This window comes from Piliocolobus tephrosceles, chromosome 15 (assembly GCF_002776525.5).
Source record: "Piliocolobus tephrosceles isolate RC106 chromosome 15, ASM277652v3, whole genome shotgun sequence".
In the NCBI taxonomy this organism is placed as follows: Eukaryota; Metazoa; Chordata; class Mammalia; order Primates; family Cercopithecidae; genus Piliocolobus; species Piliocolobus tephrosceles.
This window is the reverse complement of record NC_045448.1, coordinates 71667134-71688647: the sequence shown is the minus strand read 5'-3', so window position 1 is coordinate 71688647 and position 21514 is coordinate 71667134. Positions and strand designations below refer to the sequence as shown.

At 50.5% G+C, this 21514-nt stretch overlaps 1 protein-coding gene across 1 annotated transcript in view; it reads right to left on the bottom strand.

The window, feature by feature from the left end:
• Positions 1 to 7580, bottom strand: part of NAGK (N-acetylglucosamine kinase) — an 11597-nt gene extending 4017 nt beyond the window's left edge. The window contains exons 1-6 of the mRNA XM_023223961.3: positions 6248 to 7580; positions 4342 to 4426; positions 4089 to 4187; positions 3112 to 3253; positions 2186 to 2296; positions 1341 to 1453 (exon numbers count right to left, since the gene is read on the bottom strand). Coding sequence (XP_023079729.1) covers positions 1341 to 1453; positions 2186 to 2296; positions 3112 to 3253; positions 4089 to 4187; positions 4342 to 4426; positions 6248 to 6414 — 717 coding nt within the window. The 5' untranslated portion in view covers positions 6415 to 7580. The remainder of the gene's footprint in view (positions 1 to 1340; positions 1454 to 2185; positions 2297 to 3111; positions 3254 to 4088; positions 4188 to 4341; positions 4427 to 6247) is intronic.
• Between the last annotated feature and the right edge of the window lie 13934 nt (positions 7581 to 21514).

Here is a 21514-nt window from a genome sequence, read left to right as displayed (position 1 = left end):
TTTTTTTTTTTTTTTTGAGACAGAGTCTCGCTCTGTCACCCAGGCTGAAGTGCAGTGGCACGATCTCGGCTCACTGCAAGCTCCGCCTCCCGGGTTCACGCCATTCTCCTGCCTCAGCCTCCCGAGTAGCTGGGACTACAGGCGCCTGCCACCGCGCCCGGCTAATTTTTTGTATTTTTAGTAGAGACAGGGTTTCACCGAGTTAGCCAGGATGGTCTTGATCTCCTGACCTTGTGATCTGCCCGCCTCGGCCTCCCAAAGTGCTGGGATTACAGGCGTGAGCCACCGCGCCCGGCCCAGAATACGTTTTAAGTAAATGTCTGAGGGGGTGGGTGGTCAAACTTCAGCACTTACAGCAATGTAGTAAGCATGTTATATACTATCTCATTTGATCTTTGTAACAACCCTATAAGAATGACTAAAGGATAGAAGAGGGAGCAGCAGACCTATCAGTAGAGTTTGGAACCAACTGGCTGAGTCGGGATAGCTTAACAGTTACTAACTGCACTTCCTATGACAACTGCTCATCAAGTGATTTCTCTGCCTGGTCCCCTCCTATTCCTCACCTTGGCCTAGCCAGGGTTCCTCTTTCATCATCAATCCCTCAGCCCCGATAATCCAGGCCCTACTTCCCAGCATTTCTATTTTCCTTCCTTGGTCCTGGTCCCAGCCCCAGCCCCAGCCCACCTAAATGGCTAGACAGGAAGACTAACTGGGCCTCACAGGTAACTATCAAATAAACTCATCAACCTTGTCCTCTCCCTTTCACCTTCTCTCCTGCCTTTCACTTCTGGTTCTGCTAAAGGCAGGTGTTTCCTAACTTACCACAAAAGAACACAGCACAGACAAGGAGGAGTCAATCCTCAATGCCCTGGGGAGGAAGATGCATCTCCCCCAGAACTCTCCCTGTCCACCTCTTCAGGGGCTCTCTTGACCCTTCCAGGCCAGAAGCAGCTCACAGCCCAGTGCATGCGTTCACACTCTACCTGCTGTCTCTGCCCTCCGACCTCACCCTGAACTTTTCATTCTAGCCTAGAAAGCCATCTGCTTTCCCTTCCCAGCAGATTCTAGCTGCCCAGTAATGAAGTCTGCCTAATCACTTGTCCCCAAACCACCCTTCCTCATGACTGACACCCTCCTAGAATGCACCACCCTGTCCGTCCTAGAATGCACCTCCTAGAATGCACCGTCCTCACCTACGACTTCACCCTGCAACTCAGACCCACAGCTCATCCTACTTCCTGCCCACCCACCCAGGCCCTCCTCTGCATCCACTCTTACTTGGAGTGTTTCACCGCCCTACCCCAAGTGTGCATGCTTCCTGGGAGCAGGAGGAGTACCTGGAAATAGTTGAACATGGCCTGTTTGACAGAGCCGATATCATGAGGAGCCGCTTCTAGGTTGTCGATGGAGTCAAACACTATTTTCACAGCTTGGTGTGCGATCCAGTAGGCTGCAGGGAGCAGAGAGGGCTAAGAAGATGGGAGCAGTCACCCTGAGCTCATGAGGAAGGAAACTCAGATCCAGACAGGTTAGTGATCTGCTTGAGTTTTATACAAATTGGGTTTCCTGATTCCCAGCCAGGGGTGGCAGGGGGTGGGAGAGCGGGGTGGGGAGGTCTCTAATCAAACAGTACCTGACTGACCAAGATAAGAGAAAGTTGGAGGGGGAAGACAGAATAGGTGAGGCTGTGTCACACCAGCTGCTACCCAAGGATAAAACAAGGTCAGTCTGTTGTCACAAATACCACCGGAGTCACTGCCATGAACCGGACTTCAAGGGCCCCTGTGAAAATATACACATGCTACTTGGAAAGCGGTGATGGTGGGAAGGGCTTCTACACCCCTTTCCCCTAGCAGACTGGTATGCCATCTCCTGGCATCTATGGCCTTACCCTCAGCTTCAACTCCTCCCTAAGGATAGCAAGTCAACACAGGCAGGCCCCTGTGCTGAGGGATGAATCTGAGTCCTGGGTGCAAGTCACTGCTGGAGAGCAGGGTCAGCAGCTAGTCCAGCATTTGCACCTCTATGATCTCAGTCATGATCCTGCACATGGAATGGCCTGTTCAGGAGTTGTCCCCAGGAAGCCCCAAGGGCTCAGTGAGCCAAGGGTAGGGAGAGAAAGACAAGGAGTGAAGGAAGGGGCAGATCCAGGACCAGGAGCTGGGCCAGTCAGTGAGCTCACCTGAACCCTCATCACCCATCATATGGCCCCAGCCACCGCAGCCACTCTCAGAGCCATCAGGGTTGATAAGTCTGCAGTTGGAGCCTGTTCCAGCTATGAGCACAACTCCACCTGGGGAAAGGGAATAGGAGGCTCGGTGCGGCCAAGGCCTGGCACAGACCAACGGCTTGCTGCTGTGGAAAGACAGGACAGAAACCAGCCCCAGGCAAGGGATCACCACCCAGTCCTGTAGAGGAGAAAACTGGGCCCAGCTAGTTTCCTGCCTGAGGGTGAGGGCCTGGGTCTCAGAAAAACTCCAATCCCATAATGCCCTTGTCTAGGGGGACAAAAGAGAAATGCAAGCCTGCACCTCTTAGAGGGAATGCGGCTTCTTGCCCAGCCGGTTTTCCAGTGACTCTACCTGCTTTACTGAGATTTTGCTAGACCTGTTCTCATAGTGATATTCACTCATACCCTAAACCATCTTATGAATACAACTACCTCTATTTTATAGATGAGGAAACGGAAACTCAAGAGAGTTTCGGAACTTCATCAACATGGTATAGCAGGCAAAACAGGAACTGGGATTCAAACACCAATCCCATGACACCAACACTCTTACACTATCACAGGGCCACCCCACTTCCTCCTCAGCACTGACAGCTTCCACAGCCTGCCTTCCTCACCACACCGCCCCCAGGGGTTCCCTCATCTGCAGGGGAGTTATGTTTGACTCCACTCCTTGATTCCCATCAAGAGACCTTTCTTGCCCTCCCTCCTGCTGCCTGGTCCTTGCTCTGGCAGAGACTTAAACTACTGAAGGAGTCGAGGGGAATATAAGAGAGGCTGCCTTCTGGATATTTGCAGAACAAGTTTTGTCAGCTGTATTTAGGGGGCTTTCCCAAAAAAACCAGTTCTCACTCTCACCCCTCCCTCCACTTCCTCACCATCCGGTGTAGCTGTGGCGATGGAGCCGGCGGCATCGGTGGTGATTAAGTAGCTTTCACTCAGGTAGGGAAATCGGTCCCTCAGCTCCTCGATCAGGATCCTCCCCGCGTCCTCCTGATCCCCACCGCTCAGAGATAGGCCCTAGGCCACGTGGGAGGTGAGCGAGTGTGCAGAGCCCCAGCCCCAGCTCTTTTCTCAACCCCCTCCCCGTCCTGATGCCTGATTCCTGTTCTCCCCATCTGGCCATACCCTGCTCACCCAGCACCAGTCCTCCTTTCACCCCACAGAATGAACCCTCGGAAGGCTGTAGTTTATAACACAGCCGGGATGGACAGAAGAAAGATGGATTCCACAATGCCAGCTTTGGAGCTTGGGAGGGCGGTAGTGCTCTTAACAGAAAGAACAGGCAGCAGGGCAAGGTGAGGGGCGATGGAGAGGTAAGTTTGGTTTGGAACACATGGGGTTTGCCCATGGCTGCAGAACATCCCACATGTATGTCCAGGGAGTAGCTGGAGCTACTGCAACTTGGGAGAAAGATTTGAAGCAGGAGTAATAATAGCTAACATTTAATGAGTGCTTATGGGTCAGGCTCTATACTAACCGCTTTGCAATGTATCATGTCATTTTACCTTCCCAACAACTCTGAGGTAGCTACTATCCCTATTTTCCAAATGAGGAAACTGAGGCTTAGAGAAGGTAAGTAACCTACACACGGTTACTCAGATACTGAGCAGCAAAGCTGGGATTCAAACCAAGGTCTCCGCAGCTCTCCAAAGCCCTGTGCTCTTCCAACACACTTGTACTTTGTAGGTGGCAACTGAAGCCATGAGACTGGGTGAGATTATGACGGTTTCGACACCAGGGACTAAGGCTCGGAGGTCTTTCCCTCTACAGTCATCAAACTCATCTAGTTCGAACTTGCTAGCTGTCTCAGTGTCACTGATGGCTGAATTCCCCGGCTCCACCCCAGACTCACCAAGCTTCGCAGTGGTACCAGAGGATCCACCCCTGCTTTCCGTTTGGCCCTGTTCACCATCTCATTGATCCTCTCCACACACTTGTCTGTCCCGATCAGCTGGCCCCAATCAAGGGAAGAAGGAGTTACAAAGGCTTATAGAAGCTATGTTGCCCCTACAGGCTGCTCTATGAGCCCCAGCCACCACCTCAACAGGAATTACAGAGAATAAAATCAGAACCAAGCCCTCTGATCCCCTCAGTGTGGTTTTTACCCAGTGGTTTGTGCTCAGTCCATCTGCTTCTGCCAGGATCTTCCCATCCTCCGAGACTAAAAGGACCTTGGACCGTGTGCCTCCCCTACAGAACACAAGAGGGCACTTGGTCTTGCTGGGAAAAAAACCCGCAGAGAGAACTAAGCTTGTGCTGTCCACACTGGCAGAGCCCAGTGTGATGGAAGACACAGTTTCAACAAACTCAATCACCACTCCCAAACCTGCCTCTATGGTTCAGTGTTTGCGTGCTCTTTAACGGAAACATAATTCTCACTCCTCTTCCCTTAGGGATGTCCTCCTTATCCTGCAAAACTCTACTTACACTTCACCTAGTCCTGGAAACCTTTTCTGAGGTGTGGCCCACCCCCACGAATTAGTTAAGTCTCCATTAGTCAAACCTTCACAGTGCCTCTAAAGTTATTAAGGACTCCTCTGTATGAAGAGTGTGTTCAGAGGCTTTGTGTCCACCTCTTACTAGACTTCAAGTTCCACTGGGTCAAGCTCCTGATCACTTACCCTCTCAGCACTAGCACAGGAACTGGCACGGGCAATGCTCAACAAACACTCCTAAGAAAAATGGCACATCTCTCTGCTTCCCTCACAATAGCTAAAGACTGCCTTTCAAGATCCAGGTGTCTTTAAGACACCTTTGCGAGAAATGCTGACCACATGACAGGGTGAGTTCATATATACTTAAGCAAGTAAACCGTCAAATGTTGATTACTGGGGGTCACGATAGTTCACAGGGAGATCTGTGGTGGTGGGATATATGTTTCTTTATTGATCATTACTTTTATGAATGGAAGAAGGGGACACTGAAGACCACTCATCAAACTCAAAGAGGACATGAAATTTCAAGGGGGTAGTTAATACATGAGTTGGCAGATTCAACATCCAAAAGAATGTCTTGACGAACTGGAAGAAACGGATCATATCTTACAGATGACTGTAACAAGGATGAATGCAGACTTCTATACTGTTTTTTTTTTTGTTTTTTGTTTTTTTTGTGTGTGTGTGTGTGTTTTTTTAAGTGCTACAGATCCAGGATGGGACAGCTTATTCCTAATAATTCATGGGAAAAGACTGTGGAGTCTGTGAATCAAGAGTGGGGTGTGGCTGCCAGAGAAGTGAAAACAATCACAGATTCGAAAGTACAGTGCCCTGGCTGAGAGAACAGCCACCCCATTATTCCCTGATTTGACACACTCAGATTCACAGAATGTTGCCACCGACAGGGACGTAGCGATCTTATTTATCCCTATCCTCACTTTGCACATATGTAGCCCAGGGAGGGTAAATATCTTATCCATAGTCATACCCAGGGGCAGAACTATTACAAAAAGTTCAGTAAACAAGCTTCTGAGCAGAAAAATGTCATCTAGTGAAAGCAGCATGGCAGGCCAACAGGGATGGAGTGGTTTTCAGACATCAGGACAACCTAGCACTCTGGCTCACAGCTGCTCCAGCTCCCGGATAACCTCCAACTAAGATCTCTGTCCCGCTTTTCCCCACCCCCACTCCCACTCCCCACCCTGCCCCCGCTCAGCAATTTCACACCTGACACCTGTTCTGCAAAACTCTGTCCGAGGTCAGGAATAGGAAAAAGGAGCTGCTTCCCCAGCTGAAGACAGCGGAGTGGGTGTTTCGTGGGAGAAAGGGGCGTGGTTCCGCCAAGAAACACAAAGGATCACCCACCCGGGGTGTGGCTATTGCACACGCAGAGTCCCCGCAAGGCATACGGCCGCGCGCTGCAGGGCGCCCCTGCGCGTGCACACACCTCTTCTCCGCAAGGTCCCGCCGCCCAAAGTGCCCGGACGCCGTGGCTCAAGGGCACCAGCTTGCCAGCCTGGCCACGGCCTTCCGCCCCACCCTCGGGCCCAGGCTCCCTCCGCCGGGCCGCACTCACCCCTCTATACCCCCATAGATCGCGGCCATGCTGCTGCTACCGTCGCCGCTGGTCCCGCCGTTTGCTTCCCTCCCCGCCTGACGCCTCCCTCCCTCCAGCTGGCTGGGCACCGCCCGGTGTCCCGAAAGCTCCCGCGCAGCCAGCTGCCGCCCAGTGCGCGTGCGCATGGGCGGGGCGGGGCGGGGCGCGGCGCCGGTAGGAGTCGGGGATCGCTGAGTTCCTCAGGCCGGCGTCTCCTCCGGGTCGCGCGACTGCGGTCCGCAGCGGCCCCTCCCGTCCTCTTGGATCGTGCTTCCAGAGATGGACACTAATCCCAAGAGGAGGAACCAAAGATGGGTATCTAGGTCCGTCGGACTGTTAGGACACGTCACTGCCTTGCCTGCCCCATAGCGCCCGGAAGTTGCTGGCAGCCCCGCGTTATATTGCGCGTGCGCATTGCTCTTGGCCGCGTAGATTGTGACGCACGCTCGACCAGACCCCCGCGAAGCTGTGGGCCCAGGGACATGCGCTCATAAGCCTGTTACATAAATTACTGTAGTGTTCAACCGAACATCTGCCACGCAATGGCGAGTCACACGGGCACACACGAACACTCGCTCAGATTGTTGCCCTGCGCTTGTGTGAGTGTACGGATCCGGGAGGAATTGGGACCTAAACAGAGACAAGCCCTCGAGGCCGTCCCGGCAGCCCTGAGAAGGGAGCCTTCACCTCTTACTACCCACCCAGTTTACTTCTTGTGGAGGATGTTTGCAGGGACATAGGCTACTGGGAGAACTAGCAGTTACGGCTTTACAAGTTTTTTATTGCCTTTCAGCCCCCATTCCGCTCCCTTTCCTTGCACTGCGTCGGGAAAGGGAATGGGATCCCTAGGGGTGCAAATACAGGCCAGGTCAGGGAGAGCTGTGGCTCCTGAGGGCCTCCTCTGGCTCCTCTGGGCAGTTCTCGGCCCGCAAGGGGCAGCTTCACGGGCCAGGAGGGGCGGTCAGCTGCCCTTGGCATCTCTTAGGGGAAATCAGCTGGCCTATCGCCGGTCGAACTCTGTCCCCCTTGACTGCCTGCCATCTTCTGGTGGAGAAACCCTAATACGCTGCTCTGTCTGGTTATGCTTTAGTGAGAAAATTGTGCTTTTTAAGCTTCCTCATTTCCTACCGTACCACGTTGTAATTCACAGAAGTAAAAAGTAAATCGCTACATGATAGACTCTATATCATGTATTCGTTTATAGAATATGTGTATATCATATATTCTATATCAGATGGAGAATGTAATAGAAGAGGGTAGGATTTTTTTATGCCTACCTACGACATTTTTTATTCACAGCACATTAGAGCTGGAAGATTATCCAAGACACATATTTTTAGAATTACAGAGTTAATAGATTCTGGTGCAATTAAACTGGGCAGGATTTTTGGAGACTAGATTGTAGGTGGATTTTGAAATAATTGTTTCTCTCCTGTACTACTGCAGTGAGCCATGGGGCCTATGTGTATGATAATATTAAGTTTGTCTTTGTATTGCTTGTTTAGGCAAGCAAGCAAAAGGGAAAGTGCCTAGGTTTAAGACAAGAATTGAGTTGACCATTTACTAGCTGGATGATCTTGGGTGACTTACAGGTAATTGCTGCAGCCTCTCCTCTACAAAATGGAAATGATAAACATCCGCCTGCTGGGGCTAACGCAAGATTTAAATGCCGAAAGACTTTTGAAACCATAAAGTCCTTCACAGATCTTAACTAACTTGTATTTACATTACCAATTAGTGTGTGCTGTCCTACACAGTATCCATATATGATTACTGAGCACTTGAAATGTGGTTAGTCCAAAATGAGATGTCCCGTCAGTGTAGAATACACACAGGATTTCAAAGACTTAGTACCAAGAAAAGAGTGTAAAATACCTCATTAGTCACTATTATATGAATCACATGTTGAGATGATAACATTCTGGATATAGTAGGTCAAGATTATAGATTAGTAAAATTAATTTTGCCAATTTATTACCTTTTTTAGTGTCGCTACTAGAATATTTAAAATTTTGACCCACATTGTATTTCTGTTGTACAAACCTGTTGTCTCCATCTGGACCATAATATTTCAAAGTCACTGAGTGCCTATTTATGAAATAAATAATGGCCATATAATTGATTTAAAGAAGAAATGGCATTGAATAAATAAAATACATTGATGTTGTATATTATAATTGTATAGAGCTCTTTTATGTACCTTTAACTTGTTTTATACGTACCTTTATCTTGTTTGATCATCCTAAAAACCTTATGAGAATGACACTTTTTTTTTTTTTTTTGAGACAGAGTTTCACTCTGTGACCCAGGCTGGAGTGCAGTGCCGCGATCTCAGCTCACTGCAACCTATGCTTCCTGGGTTCAGGTGATTCTCCTGCCTCCGCCCCTCAGCCTCCCAAGTAACTGGGACTATAGGGATGCGCGACCACGCCTAGCTAATTTTTGTATTTTTAGTAGAGACAGGGTTTCACCATGTTGGCCAGACTGATCTCGAACTCCTGACCTCAAGTGATCCGCCTGCCTCAGCCTCCCAAAGTGCCGGATTATAGCGGTGAGCCACTGCGGCAGGCCGAGAATGACATTTCTAATCACATATTACAAATGAGGAAACGGGAGGTTCTAAAATAAAAGTAATAAGCCTAGGCTCACACAAATAATATATGTGGCTTATTATGTGTGGGTAGTTAATATCAAGGGAAGGAAATTCAAGATGCAATATAGCAGGGTATACAAGTGTACACTGGGCTTGCAACATCCAGTAGCTGCTCCCATGATGCTCACAAGGTTGATAAAGTTCTTTAAGAATCTGCAAGCCACATTTTTCTCTGTCTTCTGTACTTTGTCCCTATGACCCCAGGGAGGCCATAGTTTGGGGAAAGAGTGGTAAGAGAGACAATAGGAAAATATCTTACCTCACAAATCCACTTGCAATTTTGGGACAGATGACTTTTGGTCAGGGTCCTCAACAGATTTTGTTAATTCATGAAACACAGCGACACCTGTTTTTACTCACCACAGTATGTCCAGGGCTAACCTCAGTACTCCACAAATGGCTTTGAGAGTGGTTTATAAACTATAAAGCATGGTGTCACAAACATGACGGGTAGCAAATGCCCAATTTGAGCTAAAGAAGGGAGCAAGCAAATTCCACAGCGGAAACTAAATTTACAGAACAGATCAGGAAGAGAAAGAAAATTAGGAGAAGATAAATTGTGAACTGAGGAAGCAGGAATTGGACATGTGGTCAGGGGGCCTCAAAGAGATCTAGCCCTAGTCGGTCTTGCATTCAAAGTTGCCAGTACATGTGTGACCTCAGCACTGTGCTTTAAAATAATCTGGTAGGTCACTTACAGGGTGACAAATGGGAAGGGAGAGTTTGGAGAAGGGAAACACTTAGAAGGCTGGACATTGGTCCAGGTGAGAGATGAACAAGCAAGTGATGGAGGTAGGGGTGGGGGACAGAGCAGGAGTCACGGGGAAGGAGCAAGGAGGGGGTCATGCTAACATCTGTTGATCTGGGATGAGGAAGTAGAGAGAGGCTGGAGTTCACTTTCCCACAATGAAAGAGGCAGAGGTGAGGGGCTTCCTTACCAAGGGTGGAGGTGGGACTCTGGGGCTGGCATCTGCAAAGCAAGGGAAAGAGCCTACGGGACTGCCAGGACCAACCCAGAAGGGACAAGGGGTGCATGGGGTCCCCAGAGCACAGAGGCAGCCATGCACAGCTGGTGTAAATGTTCTGTTCTTCAAGTCTCTTCAGCCATGTAAGGGAACTGAAAGAAAAGAGGGATCTTACCTGCCTTGATCTTAAATTGTTCTGAGGGATGTGGGGCCTTAGGCCAGGGCAGCAACTGGAGCAAATCCGGTTAGTTTACTCCCTCTTCTTTTCTGAGCGTGTGGGTGTCTATGTGTGAGTTTATATGCATGTCCTGGCTTGTGTCAATCTATGCGTAGGTGTGTATTTTTTTATATATTCGAACTTCTCTTCATATATGTTTCTAAGTGACTGAATGTGTCTACAGATGCATGTAGTTGAGATGACGTCCTCATGTATTTTTCTATATTAATGTGTCTACAGATTTCAAGTTAACGTTTCAGTTCTCAAAGAAACCTAAGCAAGCCTGCATATTTAGGCACCTTTAGGCAGATGTGTAAATGTGCACCTGTAACTTACGCTGGAGCCAGCTCACACAGCTCACAAAGACCCAGTTTCATGTACAACTCTCCATCTTCCATGAGGTGTAATTATGTTGGTAGCTTGAAATCACCATGGTGGGAGTATTTACACCACAGAAATCGGTAACTGCTACAACTCAGGTTGTTATTATTGTTTCCAGAAAGCTGACCGTTAACACTTAACAGCGCACCACTGGGTATATGCCTGTGAGAAAGCTCATGGGCTGTGTATATCAGTGTATAAGCACACACTGTATATGAAAGTGTGTACCTGTGTAGCGGCTCCAATGTTTTACAGACTGCAAACTCAGGGGTACAAAAAGATAACTTTTTCTACAACTAAACTTGATTTCTGACTCAATCCTCCCTTCTCCCTAAAAGCAGAAAGCTTAATCCAGTTAATCATTTACAGGTAAACTCAGTCATTTCAGGTTTCAACTGAGGTCCTACACTTGTCCTCCTCCTCTTGGCTCACCAGGGTGACATGTGACAGCCAGGGTTAAACAGCAATGCAGCAGCACTGAGGAGATGCCTCTGCTGAGATGTGCAGTTTTCTCACTGGGGCATTTGGTCTCCTGACATCTCCTAAGATTCCCAAGGCACCATGAGCCCTCCAGTTGCCCAGTCTATACTGCCATTTTGGGAATGTGTCTCCTTGTCAGGTGTCAGGGATGTTTATATCTCTTTCGTAGTGCCTAACTATACAACACTCTGTAAGATAAAGTGTGTGTCCATTTTATAGCGGCAGAAATGCTCAGAGGTTAGGGACCAGATTGCCACAACGCCCTGTGAGTTATGGACACTAGTACATGCTTTTGGTCATGATGAATTAGACATTGGTGCTTGAATAATCAGAATCTCCCATTCCATCATTGGACCCTGCACCAACTGTGACATCTCCTTTGCTACGGTATAGCAGGAAACCCAAAAATAAGTGTACATGGAGAGATGGCTGGGAGGTGGAACCAATATGAATTCTGTGGCATGTAAAACCAGTGGAATAAGTTTCACAGACCTCCCCTCCCGAGCCTGTCTAGTTCCTTTATCAGGATTTAGTTATCTGGCTTCTAGATGGAGCCCTGGTACTGAGCTACCAACATTGTGTGTCCCAGAAGAGAGAGGCAAAGAACTCACAGCAGTGGGGTGGATTTTTCCAGAACAGACCTCCTCTGGAAGAGGTCTTGTGAATTTGCTGCAAGGAAACAGTGGGCAACGTTTAGAGGGAGGGGGATCTCTTCCAGGCCCCTGCCTTGCCCATTAGCAAATGTGCAGAACTCATAGTTCCCCCTTTTATAAAATTGTATTTTTTTAAGAGATAGGGTCTCATTCTGTCTCCCAGGGTGGAGTGCAGTGGTGTAATCATAGCTCACTGTAGCCTCCAGCTCCTGGGCTCAAGTGATACTCTTGCCTCAGCCTCCAAGAGAGCTAGGACTAGAAACATGCACCACCACGCGAGGCTAATTTTTAAATTTTTTTTGTAGAGATGAGGTCTTGTTTTGTTACCCAGGTTGGTCTTGAACGTCTAGCTTCAAGTGATCCTCCTGCCTCAGCCTCCCAAAGTGCTAGGATTACAGGGGTGAGCCACTGTACCTGGCTGTATTTATTTTTTGAAAAAATCAATAATTATAATTTTTCGAGATAACTTTAGATTCACATACAGTTGAAAGAAATACTACAAAGAGATCTCAGTTTCCCCCAGTGGTAACATCTTTCACAACTACAATATCACTACTCAGGTATTAACGTAGATACAGTCCATCAATCTTTCAGATTTCTCCTTTTTTTTTTTTTTTTCTGAGATGGAGTTTCACTCTTTTGTCCAGGCTGGAGTGCAATGGCACGATCTCAGCTCACCGCAACCTCCGCCTCCCAGGTTCAAGCGATTCTCCTGCCTCAGCCTCCCTAGTAGCTGGGATTACAGGCATGTGCCACCACGCCCGGCTGATTTTGTATTTTTAGTAGAGACGAGGTTTCTCCATGTTGGTCAGGCTGGTCTCAAACTCCTGACCTCAGGCAATCCGCCTGCCTCGGCCTCCCAAAGTGCTGGGATTATAGGTGTGAGCCACTGCGCCTGGCCCAAATGGTGGGTGAATTGAGCCATTGCAAGGCATATAGGTAGCTGTCAGAATGCTTTTTCTTTTGTCTTTCTTTTTATTTATTTATTTATTCATTTATTTATTTATTTATTTATTTATTTTTATTATTATTATTATTTTTTGAGACAGAGTCTCGCTCTGTTGCTGAGGCTGGAGTACAGTGGCGCGATCTCAGCTCACTGCAAGCTATGCCTACTGGGTTCACACCATTCTCCTGCCTCAGCCTCCCAAGTGGCTGGGACTACAGGCACCTGCCACCACGCCCGGCTAATTTTTTGTGTTTTTAGTAGAGATGGGGTTTCACTGTGTTAGCCAGGCTGTTCTCGATCTCCTGATCTCATGATCCACCCGCCTCGGCCTCCCAAAGTGCTGGGATTACAGACGTGAGCTACCATGCCCAGCCCCAGATTTCTCCATTTTTTTTATCATACCCATTTTTTGTTTTTGTTTTTGTTTGTTGAGATGGAGTTTCATTCTTGTCGCCCAGGCTGGAGTGCAGTGGCACCATCTTGGCTCACTGCAACCTCTGCCTCCTGCGTTCAAGCGATTCTCCTGCCTCAGCCACCCGAGTAGGTGGGATTACAGGCACCCACCACCACGCCTGGCTAATTGTTGTAGTTTTAGCAGAGATGGGGTTTCACCATGTTGGCCGGGCTGGTCTTGAACTCCTGACCTCAGGTGATCTGCCCACCTCGGCCTCCCAAAGTCCTGGGATTACAGGTGTGAGCCATCACGCCCAGCCTGTTGTACCCATTTTTACAAATACATGTGTGTGTTTAGTTCTAGTTTTATCACATGTGTAGGTTCACGTATCCACCACCACAGTTGAGATACCGAGCTGGAATCCATCTCTAGTGGTATTCCTCCAGTTCTCCTTGTATACTCACACTCCCTTTCTGCCTTGAACCCTGGCAGCTAATATGCTCTCCATTTCCAAACTTTTGTCATTTCAGGAATCTTATATAAATAGAATTGGGTTGGGCACAGTGGCTCACGCCTGCAATCCCAGCACTTTGGGAGGCTGAGGTAGGATGATCACTTGAGGCCAGGAGTTCAAGATCAGCCTAGGCAACATAGTGATCTCCCCATCTCCCCGTGTAATTTTAAAATAAAAATGAAAGTAATTTTAAAATAAAAATAAAAAGTGCCGTTTTAGTGACACAGTCACACATATAAATCTCTCTATACTCTACATGAAGGTTATAAAGTCATGGCTCCTTATCTGAATCCTTGAGCCTCAAGGAAGAATGTAAGACAGAGCCACCTCTGGGGCTTTCTTCTCAGCTCCTGGAGTGGAGCCTGGCTGGAACCCACCTTCCCCATCTGCCTTTAGGCATCTGGGAAGCAGCCCAAGCCTGGGGCTGAGTGAGGGCTTCTGGGAGAGCTCCTGCTGAGACAAGGGACAGTCCCTGGGGGATGGAGGAAAGGGTTGTTGGGGGAAGGAAGAAAGCAGAGGCTGTGCGACTTGCTCCAGGCAACTGTCTCGACTGGTTTTGCCACTTCCTACCAGGTTCCCAGAAGACTCTCCTTCCAGCCAGAGTGCCTTCTCCCAGAATCCTGAGAGTTTTCAACCCCACTTCAACTTAGCAGTTCCATCCTTCACACTTACATGTGTACATGAGCAAAAGCCTGCTCCCATCTAACCTGATTCTCTCAGGACACTTCTAAGGATGCCCCCTCCCCTGTTGCCCAGGCTAGAGTGCAGTGGTGTGATCATGGCTCACTGCAGATTCGAACTCCTGGGCTCAAGTGATCCTCCCACCTCAGCCTCCCCAGTAGCTAGGACTCCAGGTGCACACCACCACATCTGGCTAATTTTTTATAGAGACAAAGTCTCCCTATGTTGCCCAGGCTGGTGTTGAACTCTTGCCTCAAGCAATCTTCCTGCCTCAGCCTCCCAAAATCCTGGGATTACAGGCAGGAGTCCCTCTCTGACACTCTCTGAAGCTAGAAAGTGAGAAAGAGGGGCTGGGAGAGTCAACCAGCTGGGAGCATTGGGAGGCTAGAAAAAAAACGAGTTAGAATGGACTGGAGCAGTCAGGAAGGCTTCCTGGAGGCAGTGGTCTTAAAAGACTGGTGAGACATGAATGCATAGAGAGAAGGGGCAGGAAGGGCACTTGGAGTGAAGCAAGGGTGGGGCGGAGGAGGGGTTTGTGCAGGAGATGGGGTCAGAGCTGGAACTCAGAGTGTCATGCTTGGGTGCTTGTGGCTGGTGGACAGGGCTAGGCAGCTTTTCTTCCCTTCACCTGCCCAGGAGATCTGGACAGTGACCTGCAGGCAAGAGACTGGACAGAAGAAAGAGGACGGGCCAGCCAGTAGCTTAATCAGTGATACCAGTCCCCTTGCATCATGACCTGTAGGTCTCAGAGAGTTCCCGGGGCTGACTGCAGCCAGTCCTGGCTCTTCCAGTACCTGCTAGAGGAAAGTGAGCCCAATAGTCTGGTTTGCGCAGAACTGAGGCGGGCTCCTGGGGCGTAGGACTTTTCCATTTTTAAAATCGGAGGAGTTGGTCACTCTGTGAAGAAATCTCTTCCAGAGAGGGGGCCAAGAGCAAGGCTGAGGGAGCGACCCCAGTGACCCATGCTATCGGTAATACAACTTGAGTGTTTTTAGGAGGGGAAATGTTTGGTTTTCAGTTTTATAAAATTGTCTTCCAATAACTTAGGGCAGGATTTATATGTTACTGCAAATAATAAAATGAGATATTCATAGAATGGATTAAACTGATCCATAGATCAGTTCGGCAGTGTTTCCCAATATTTCCTCAAGAGATGTTGATGGGTACCCCCAGAACACGGGATTCTTATGCTCCTTGGGAACACTACGTCTTCACAACTCTACCTGTCTCACCCTTACCCTGGAGAGACACAGCATACTGCCCATCAGTAGATTGAGGCTCAGAAAGCCCCAAAGGAGAGAAACTTGTTTCATCCTGTTTAATGGCTAAAGAAGCAAGGCTATTTGCACAGACGTAGTCTGGTTTCTCAAGTGGTATTGAGTCCCTAATACATTTTCGCTGCTACACACACCACAGGTTTTCTCTTCCATCGAGTTTGGAAAACTCTGGAAGTGAACATAGATGACAGGATGCCACCCACTTTATGACCCTGGAGTCCCTGTATCAACTCAATAATCCCACAGCCAGGTTTTAAGGATAAATCAGGTAGAAGTGTAATTTCTATTCTTGTTTGATTTTTTTTCTTTAATAATCCACTGGCTGGATTATTACTGGATTAATACTGGATGCTATTCAAAGGCTACAAAACTTCAACTCCCCACATGCCTCATACCAAAACCCTAGGCCTGGGCTTTGTTTCCCTCAGGTTGGGACCAGCAGCAGCTGGGGGTCCATGCTCTGGAGCCAGCTCATCACTTCTGCAGGCTTCAGGAAGATGCAGCAAGCTGAGGCCTGGCAGCATGGGAGAGTGGGGCTGGCCCTCCACTCTTTCTTTCCCTTACCTTCTTTTCTGAGGCAGCCCTGAATATCCCCCAGATACTGTTTCCAAAAGACTTCGGCTGCTCCAGCCTTTTCTCGCCCCTGTGGAAAACAAGTCAGGTGGCTTTCAGTTCTCCAGACCCAGGCCAGGGCCAGATCAGGGCCAGGAGGTGTCACCCAGGACCTCTCATGGGCCCTCCCTAGCATCCTGCCTCTGTCTGCATAATGGACTATTATATCAAGGGAGGCCATTGGAGTTGTTGACACAATGGATTTTTCTGCAGTCATGAACCCCCAGCTGGAGCATTAGGAGAAGAAAGGCAAGAGAGGCGGGCCTTACCCAAGACCTGCCCTCAGCTCTGCAGTCCCCTGTCGGGGCAGATGGGGCAAGGATTAGTCAGAGTGTGCAGGAGCAGGCAAGAGAGGCAGTAGAAAAGGCAAGATTGGAGGATGGCTTGGAGAGTGAGAGGTGTTCTAGGAGGCGATTTGGGCCCTGGTAAAACTGTGAAGTGGTACAAGTTGGGCTCTGGAGGCCTGAGAAGTGGGAGTGGAGTGGGCACCCTTCCACAGGAAGCCAGGTCTTGTGCTGTCTCGTGGCCCAGGCACTGTCCCCTCTCCACCCTCAAACCCCACTGGGAGGAAAGTCAGGTAAACCAGCACCCACTGGGGATCCCAGCCTAGGCTGAGGAAAAGCCACCTCACCTTCCCCAGAGTACTGAGATCCCAGACATGAACATGACGGCCGGTAAGCTGGGGCTGCCACTTCTACCCCAAAAGCCGTCCACTGAAAAGCTCCGGAAGCGGTATCAAGGGACATAACAGCATCAAGCTCAGAGACCTGACGGTGGATATGTGCAAGGATCGACTGTGTGTTCCAGTGAGCGGGCCTTCCTCTCCCCACCTTTCAGGACCCCGCCCCAGTTAGGGCTGTGCACTTTAAGAGAAGCCCTGAGGGAGAGCAAGGATTGGCCTGGAGGGGTGTTCTTCTGATGGCAGGGGCACCGTGACAGGTTATGCACAGATGCTGGGCTTGGGCCCTTCGTTATACCCTCTTTATTACACTACATCCGTGGGCAACCACCCAGCCCAGGGCCAGTCTTATTGCTGAGCTGTCTCTGCTCTTTCTCAAGAACGAGTGGAGCTGGAGCCACCATCAGAAAGGCTGGCTGGCCCAGTTGGTCCCATGTGGCCAGGCATGTGCGGTTCAGTGGCCTGCTGAGGACTAAGCAGAGGGGACAGCAGCGCCTTTCCTGAGACAAGTGGGAAGAAGGTATCAGCCATGGCTGACCGAGCGGTGACCCACAGCCCAACACAGAGCCAATTAGCAGCCACCACAATGGTGGTGGGCTCGCTGCAGCTTCCACAGGAGGTCCCATGTGCAACGGGCGTGTCAGGCCGAGTTAGCACCAGGAGGGCTGAGCGGAGTCCGACTGGAGGCTACCTGAGTGGGAGAGCGTGGGTGATAACGCTCCCCTCGGGCTCTCGGGAGCTGAGCCAAGTGAGACATTCAAATGCCTCCGCTCACAAGTGCATGCGGGGGTGCGTGCATGTGTGTTGTGTGTCTGCGTTGTGCACGTTTGTCGTGTGTCAGTTGCATGTGCATGCTTGCTCATGTTCATGGAACATATTTAGTGCATGCCTACTTTGTTTGCACTGGGAATTCTGGGACTAGACAGGCCAAAGTCCCTGCCCTCATGGAGTTGACATTCCAGTGGGAGAGACAGAAGATAAATGCACATCAACTGTATTGTCTTGCAGTGATAAGTGCTATGAGGAAAGTCAAAGTGGGGAATGGGCTGGGGGCTGCTGTTCAGCTAGTGTGATCAGGGAGGTCCCCCTGAGGAGGTGATCTTGGACCGAATGATGAGGAGGCAGCCTGTTGAATATCTGAAAGAGGAGGGCTATAGACAGAGGGCAGAGAGCAGGGCCAGAGTGAGAGAAGCTGCAATTCTACTATGCTGTGTGTAGTGTGGACAGGAGGAGAAGGGAGATACCATATCTGGGGTGGCATCTGGCAGCCCAGATGGAGGCAACCCTCAGTAAGAACCTACTTGCCCAGCTCAACCCTGAGGGGCAGCTCCGACTCCCTCCCTAGGCCCAGCTCCCCTGCCTGGCGCACACGGGCCTCCCCTGCTTGTGTAGTCAGTGCCTGGGACTGCCCCTGTGGGTACCCCTGGCTCTGCAGATCCCGCTGTGTCCACATGGTGTCCAGCTCCAAGGGATGCCCAGGAAGAGTGATCAGGGCTCATACAGCCAGGCTTGACCCTGGGACCAGAGGCTGAAGCTGCTCTCGAAGCTGCATTCTAGTGACCAGAGGCACAGCTGCCCATGGATGTTCTGGTATGTAGGACTCACTGGCAGATGATGGGATGGGCCTGCCCAGAGAACTGAGGGGACACTGGAGACTCCATACCAGGCTCTCCCAGCCCCCACCCCCAGACTTTCCCTTGGGGTTCAGAGGCCTGACGCGGTATGCAGTTCCAGCAAGCGAAGCAACCAGGGCTGGGCCCTGGGAAAGCTGGGGAGCCTTGCCTGCCCTCACTGCCCCAACCACCTCCCCTCCATGGAAAGGGCAGGCTCCAGTCCCCAGCAGAGGGGTGGAGAGCCAGGTTCCAACTTTGACTTCCATCTCCCAAACCCCACAGCCCTGGGATAGAGAACCTCTTAGGTCCAGGGCAGGCAAAGCTCAACTAGCCCTGCTTCAGGTGACCTCAAAAAAAACTGGGTAGATGCAAAGAAAGGGAGGTGAGATGGGAGTGACAAACTGTTGTCACTGCACCAAACTAGCCAGAGGCTGCCTTTGACTGAGGAAGACTGATTTGGGTGTCTCGGGAGGATGTCAGGTGTGCTGTGTCTGTGGGCCTGCTACCTGTGTGGATTTGGTGTCTAGGTTAGTCTGGTACCTTTCTGCTTGCTTGGGTGTCTGTGAGTGAATCCTCATGTGCCCACATGTCTACCTGTGCACTCCTTGGGAGCCCTGCACTGCCAGCTGCAGGGGGCCTCTCTTGTGTGTGCCTTTCTGTGTGTGAGATGTCCCTAGGTTTGTGCCTGTCAGCCGCTGAGTCTGTAATACTCTGTTCCCCAGCCTTGCCCTGAGGCTCTCTGGGGAGAAGCTGCCTGCTGAGCTCTCACCAACACTGCATATGGGGATGGCAAGGAGACTCAAGAAGCTCTTGGGAGATGCAGTTCTGCTGCTGTTGGCTGGCAGAGGTTTGCACTTAGCTTTGTCTTCACTGTCATTACACACACACACACACACACACACACCCATACACACACACACACTGCTTGCAGCCAGCCAAGCCAGCAGCCCTAAAATTAGTCACGCATTGATTTTGGTCTCTTACTGGTCTTTGGACGTGGTTTCAGACTCACATCACTGCCACTGCCCACTCCCAGCCCCCTCCCCCTGAAGGTGCATGGAGAGTGGTGGTGAGTAAAGACAGGCAGCTTGGCTGGGACAGGCAGTGTGGCTGCCACAGGAAGCTAATCTAGTGTGCTGGGCTCAGAGATTTCAGGTTTGGGATGAAATTAAGAGGTAATCTAGCCTCCCTCATCCCTCTACCATCGACTGGTGCTAAAAGCCACCGTTGTGTGTGTGTGTGTGTGAGAGAGACAGGGCTCCTGCTCCCATCCAACCTGATTCTCCAAGGACCCTTCTAAGTATGGGCCCCTCACTGACACTGTCTGGAGTGGGGAAGTGGGAAAGTGGGGTGGGAGCATCCACCAGTGCCTGGACTTCTGAGCATCTCCCTCACGCCCGGCTCAATGTTTGGCCAGGGTGTGGTGAGTAGACAAGGGTCTCACAGACTGGTCAGTGAGGCAAGGTGTTAAAGGCCTGGAAAGTCAGATAAGAAGCAGCAGAAGTCACAGGGAGTCAGCGAGTATGTCCGATGAGGACCGTGAATGCTGGGTGCAAACAGGAGGCTAGAGAAGAAAGGGTTAGAATGGACTGGAGCAGTCGGGAAGGCTTCCTGGAGGCAGGGATGTTACCTAGGTCTTGAAAGACTGATAACTGGATAGGCAGAGAGAAGGGGCAGGAAGGGCGCGTGGAGTGATCATGGGTGGGGTGGAGGAGGGGTATGCACAGGAGGCAGGGACACAGGATGGACAGGGCTCTTCAGAGTTTCAGAGCTATGACTCAGAGTGTCATGGCTGACTCTGACTCTGCAAGACATGAGGGGAGCTACACCGGGAGGGACGGACATGCTGCCCAGGAAATGCTGGCGAAAAAGGGAGGAGGCTGGCAAAGGGACTGGCACTTGTCTCATACGAAGAATGGCTGTGAAAAGACGTGGTCTGGAAAAAGACTTGGGGGCTGTGTGCGTGCCTGCGTGCCTGCGTGCGTGTGCGTGTGAGAAACGTGAAGAGTGGACGTTCCGAGGCAGTGTATTTCAGTGGGTAAGCATGTGGATGCTATTGCCAGGAAGACTGGCGACTGGAGTGACCAACTTGTCCCAGTATCCAGTGGCTTTCCTGGCTTTAGCACTGAAAGTTCAGTGGCATGAGTATACCGGTATGGTTGGTTGCCCTACCTGAGACTTGCTAGCTGTTACCTAACTTCTCTGTGCCTCAGATTCCTCCTCTGTAAAATGGATCTAATGGATACCAATTTTGGCTGGGTGTGATGGATTATGCCTATAATTCAGTGTGTCATGCATGTGAGTGGTGGGTGGGACCAGGACAGCTCCAGGGATCACCCTTGCTGGGTTGGGTTAGGAGGAAGAGGAGGAAGGGCAGGCTGGGCAGGGCTGGCCTCACTTGCAGGCCCCTCCACTGCTGTCATCTCTACAGCTCTGCATGGGAAAAGGCGGGTGTTGGTGCTCAGGACTCTAGTGGCCCGGTGCTCTCCTGTGCTCCTCCTTCCCTAGGGCTGTGTTCCATCCTGGTTGCCCTGTGGAAGCCCTGAGGAAATGCGATGTGGCCCTGTGGAAGCAGGTTGACTTGAAGAGCTGCTGGAGACCGTCCTGGAGAGTCTGATTCAACCTGTCTGAGGTAACTACAATGTACAGCCCCAGCTGAGAGCTACCAGACTGGGAGTTGGGGGACAATGAGGGGACATTGGTACGGCTGGCTGTGGGACAGGTAGGGCTCAAACTCTGGGTCAGCATCTGTTGAGCCCTGGGAACCTCCTCCCCTGGAACAGTTAGGACTCTTTTTTTTTTGAGACAGCGTCTCACTCTGTCGCCCAGGCTGGAGTGCAGTGGCGCAATCTCGACTCACTGCAAGCTCCGCCTCCCGGGTTCATGCCATTCTCCTGCCTCAGCCTCCCTAGTAGCTGATACTACAGGCGTCCGTCACCATGCCTGGCTAATTTTTTGTATTTTCAGTAAAGACGGGATTTCACCGTGTTAGCCAAGATGGTCTCGATCTCCTGACCTTGTGATCCACCCACCTTGGCCTCCCAAAGTGCTGCGATTACAGGCATGAGCCACCGCGCCCGGCTAGGACTCTTGAGTTGCAAGAAATAGAAACTCAGTAGTGCCTCAAAGAACCCAAGAGTGCAGGGAGCAGCCAGAACAGGAAGGGTCTGTAAGGCTG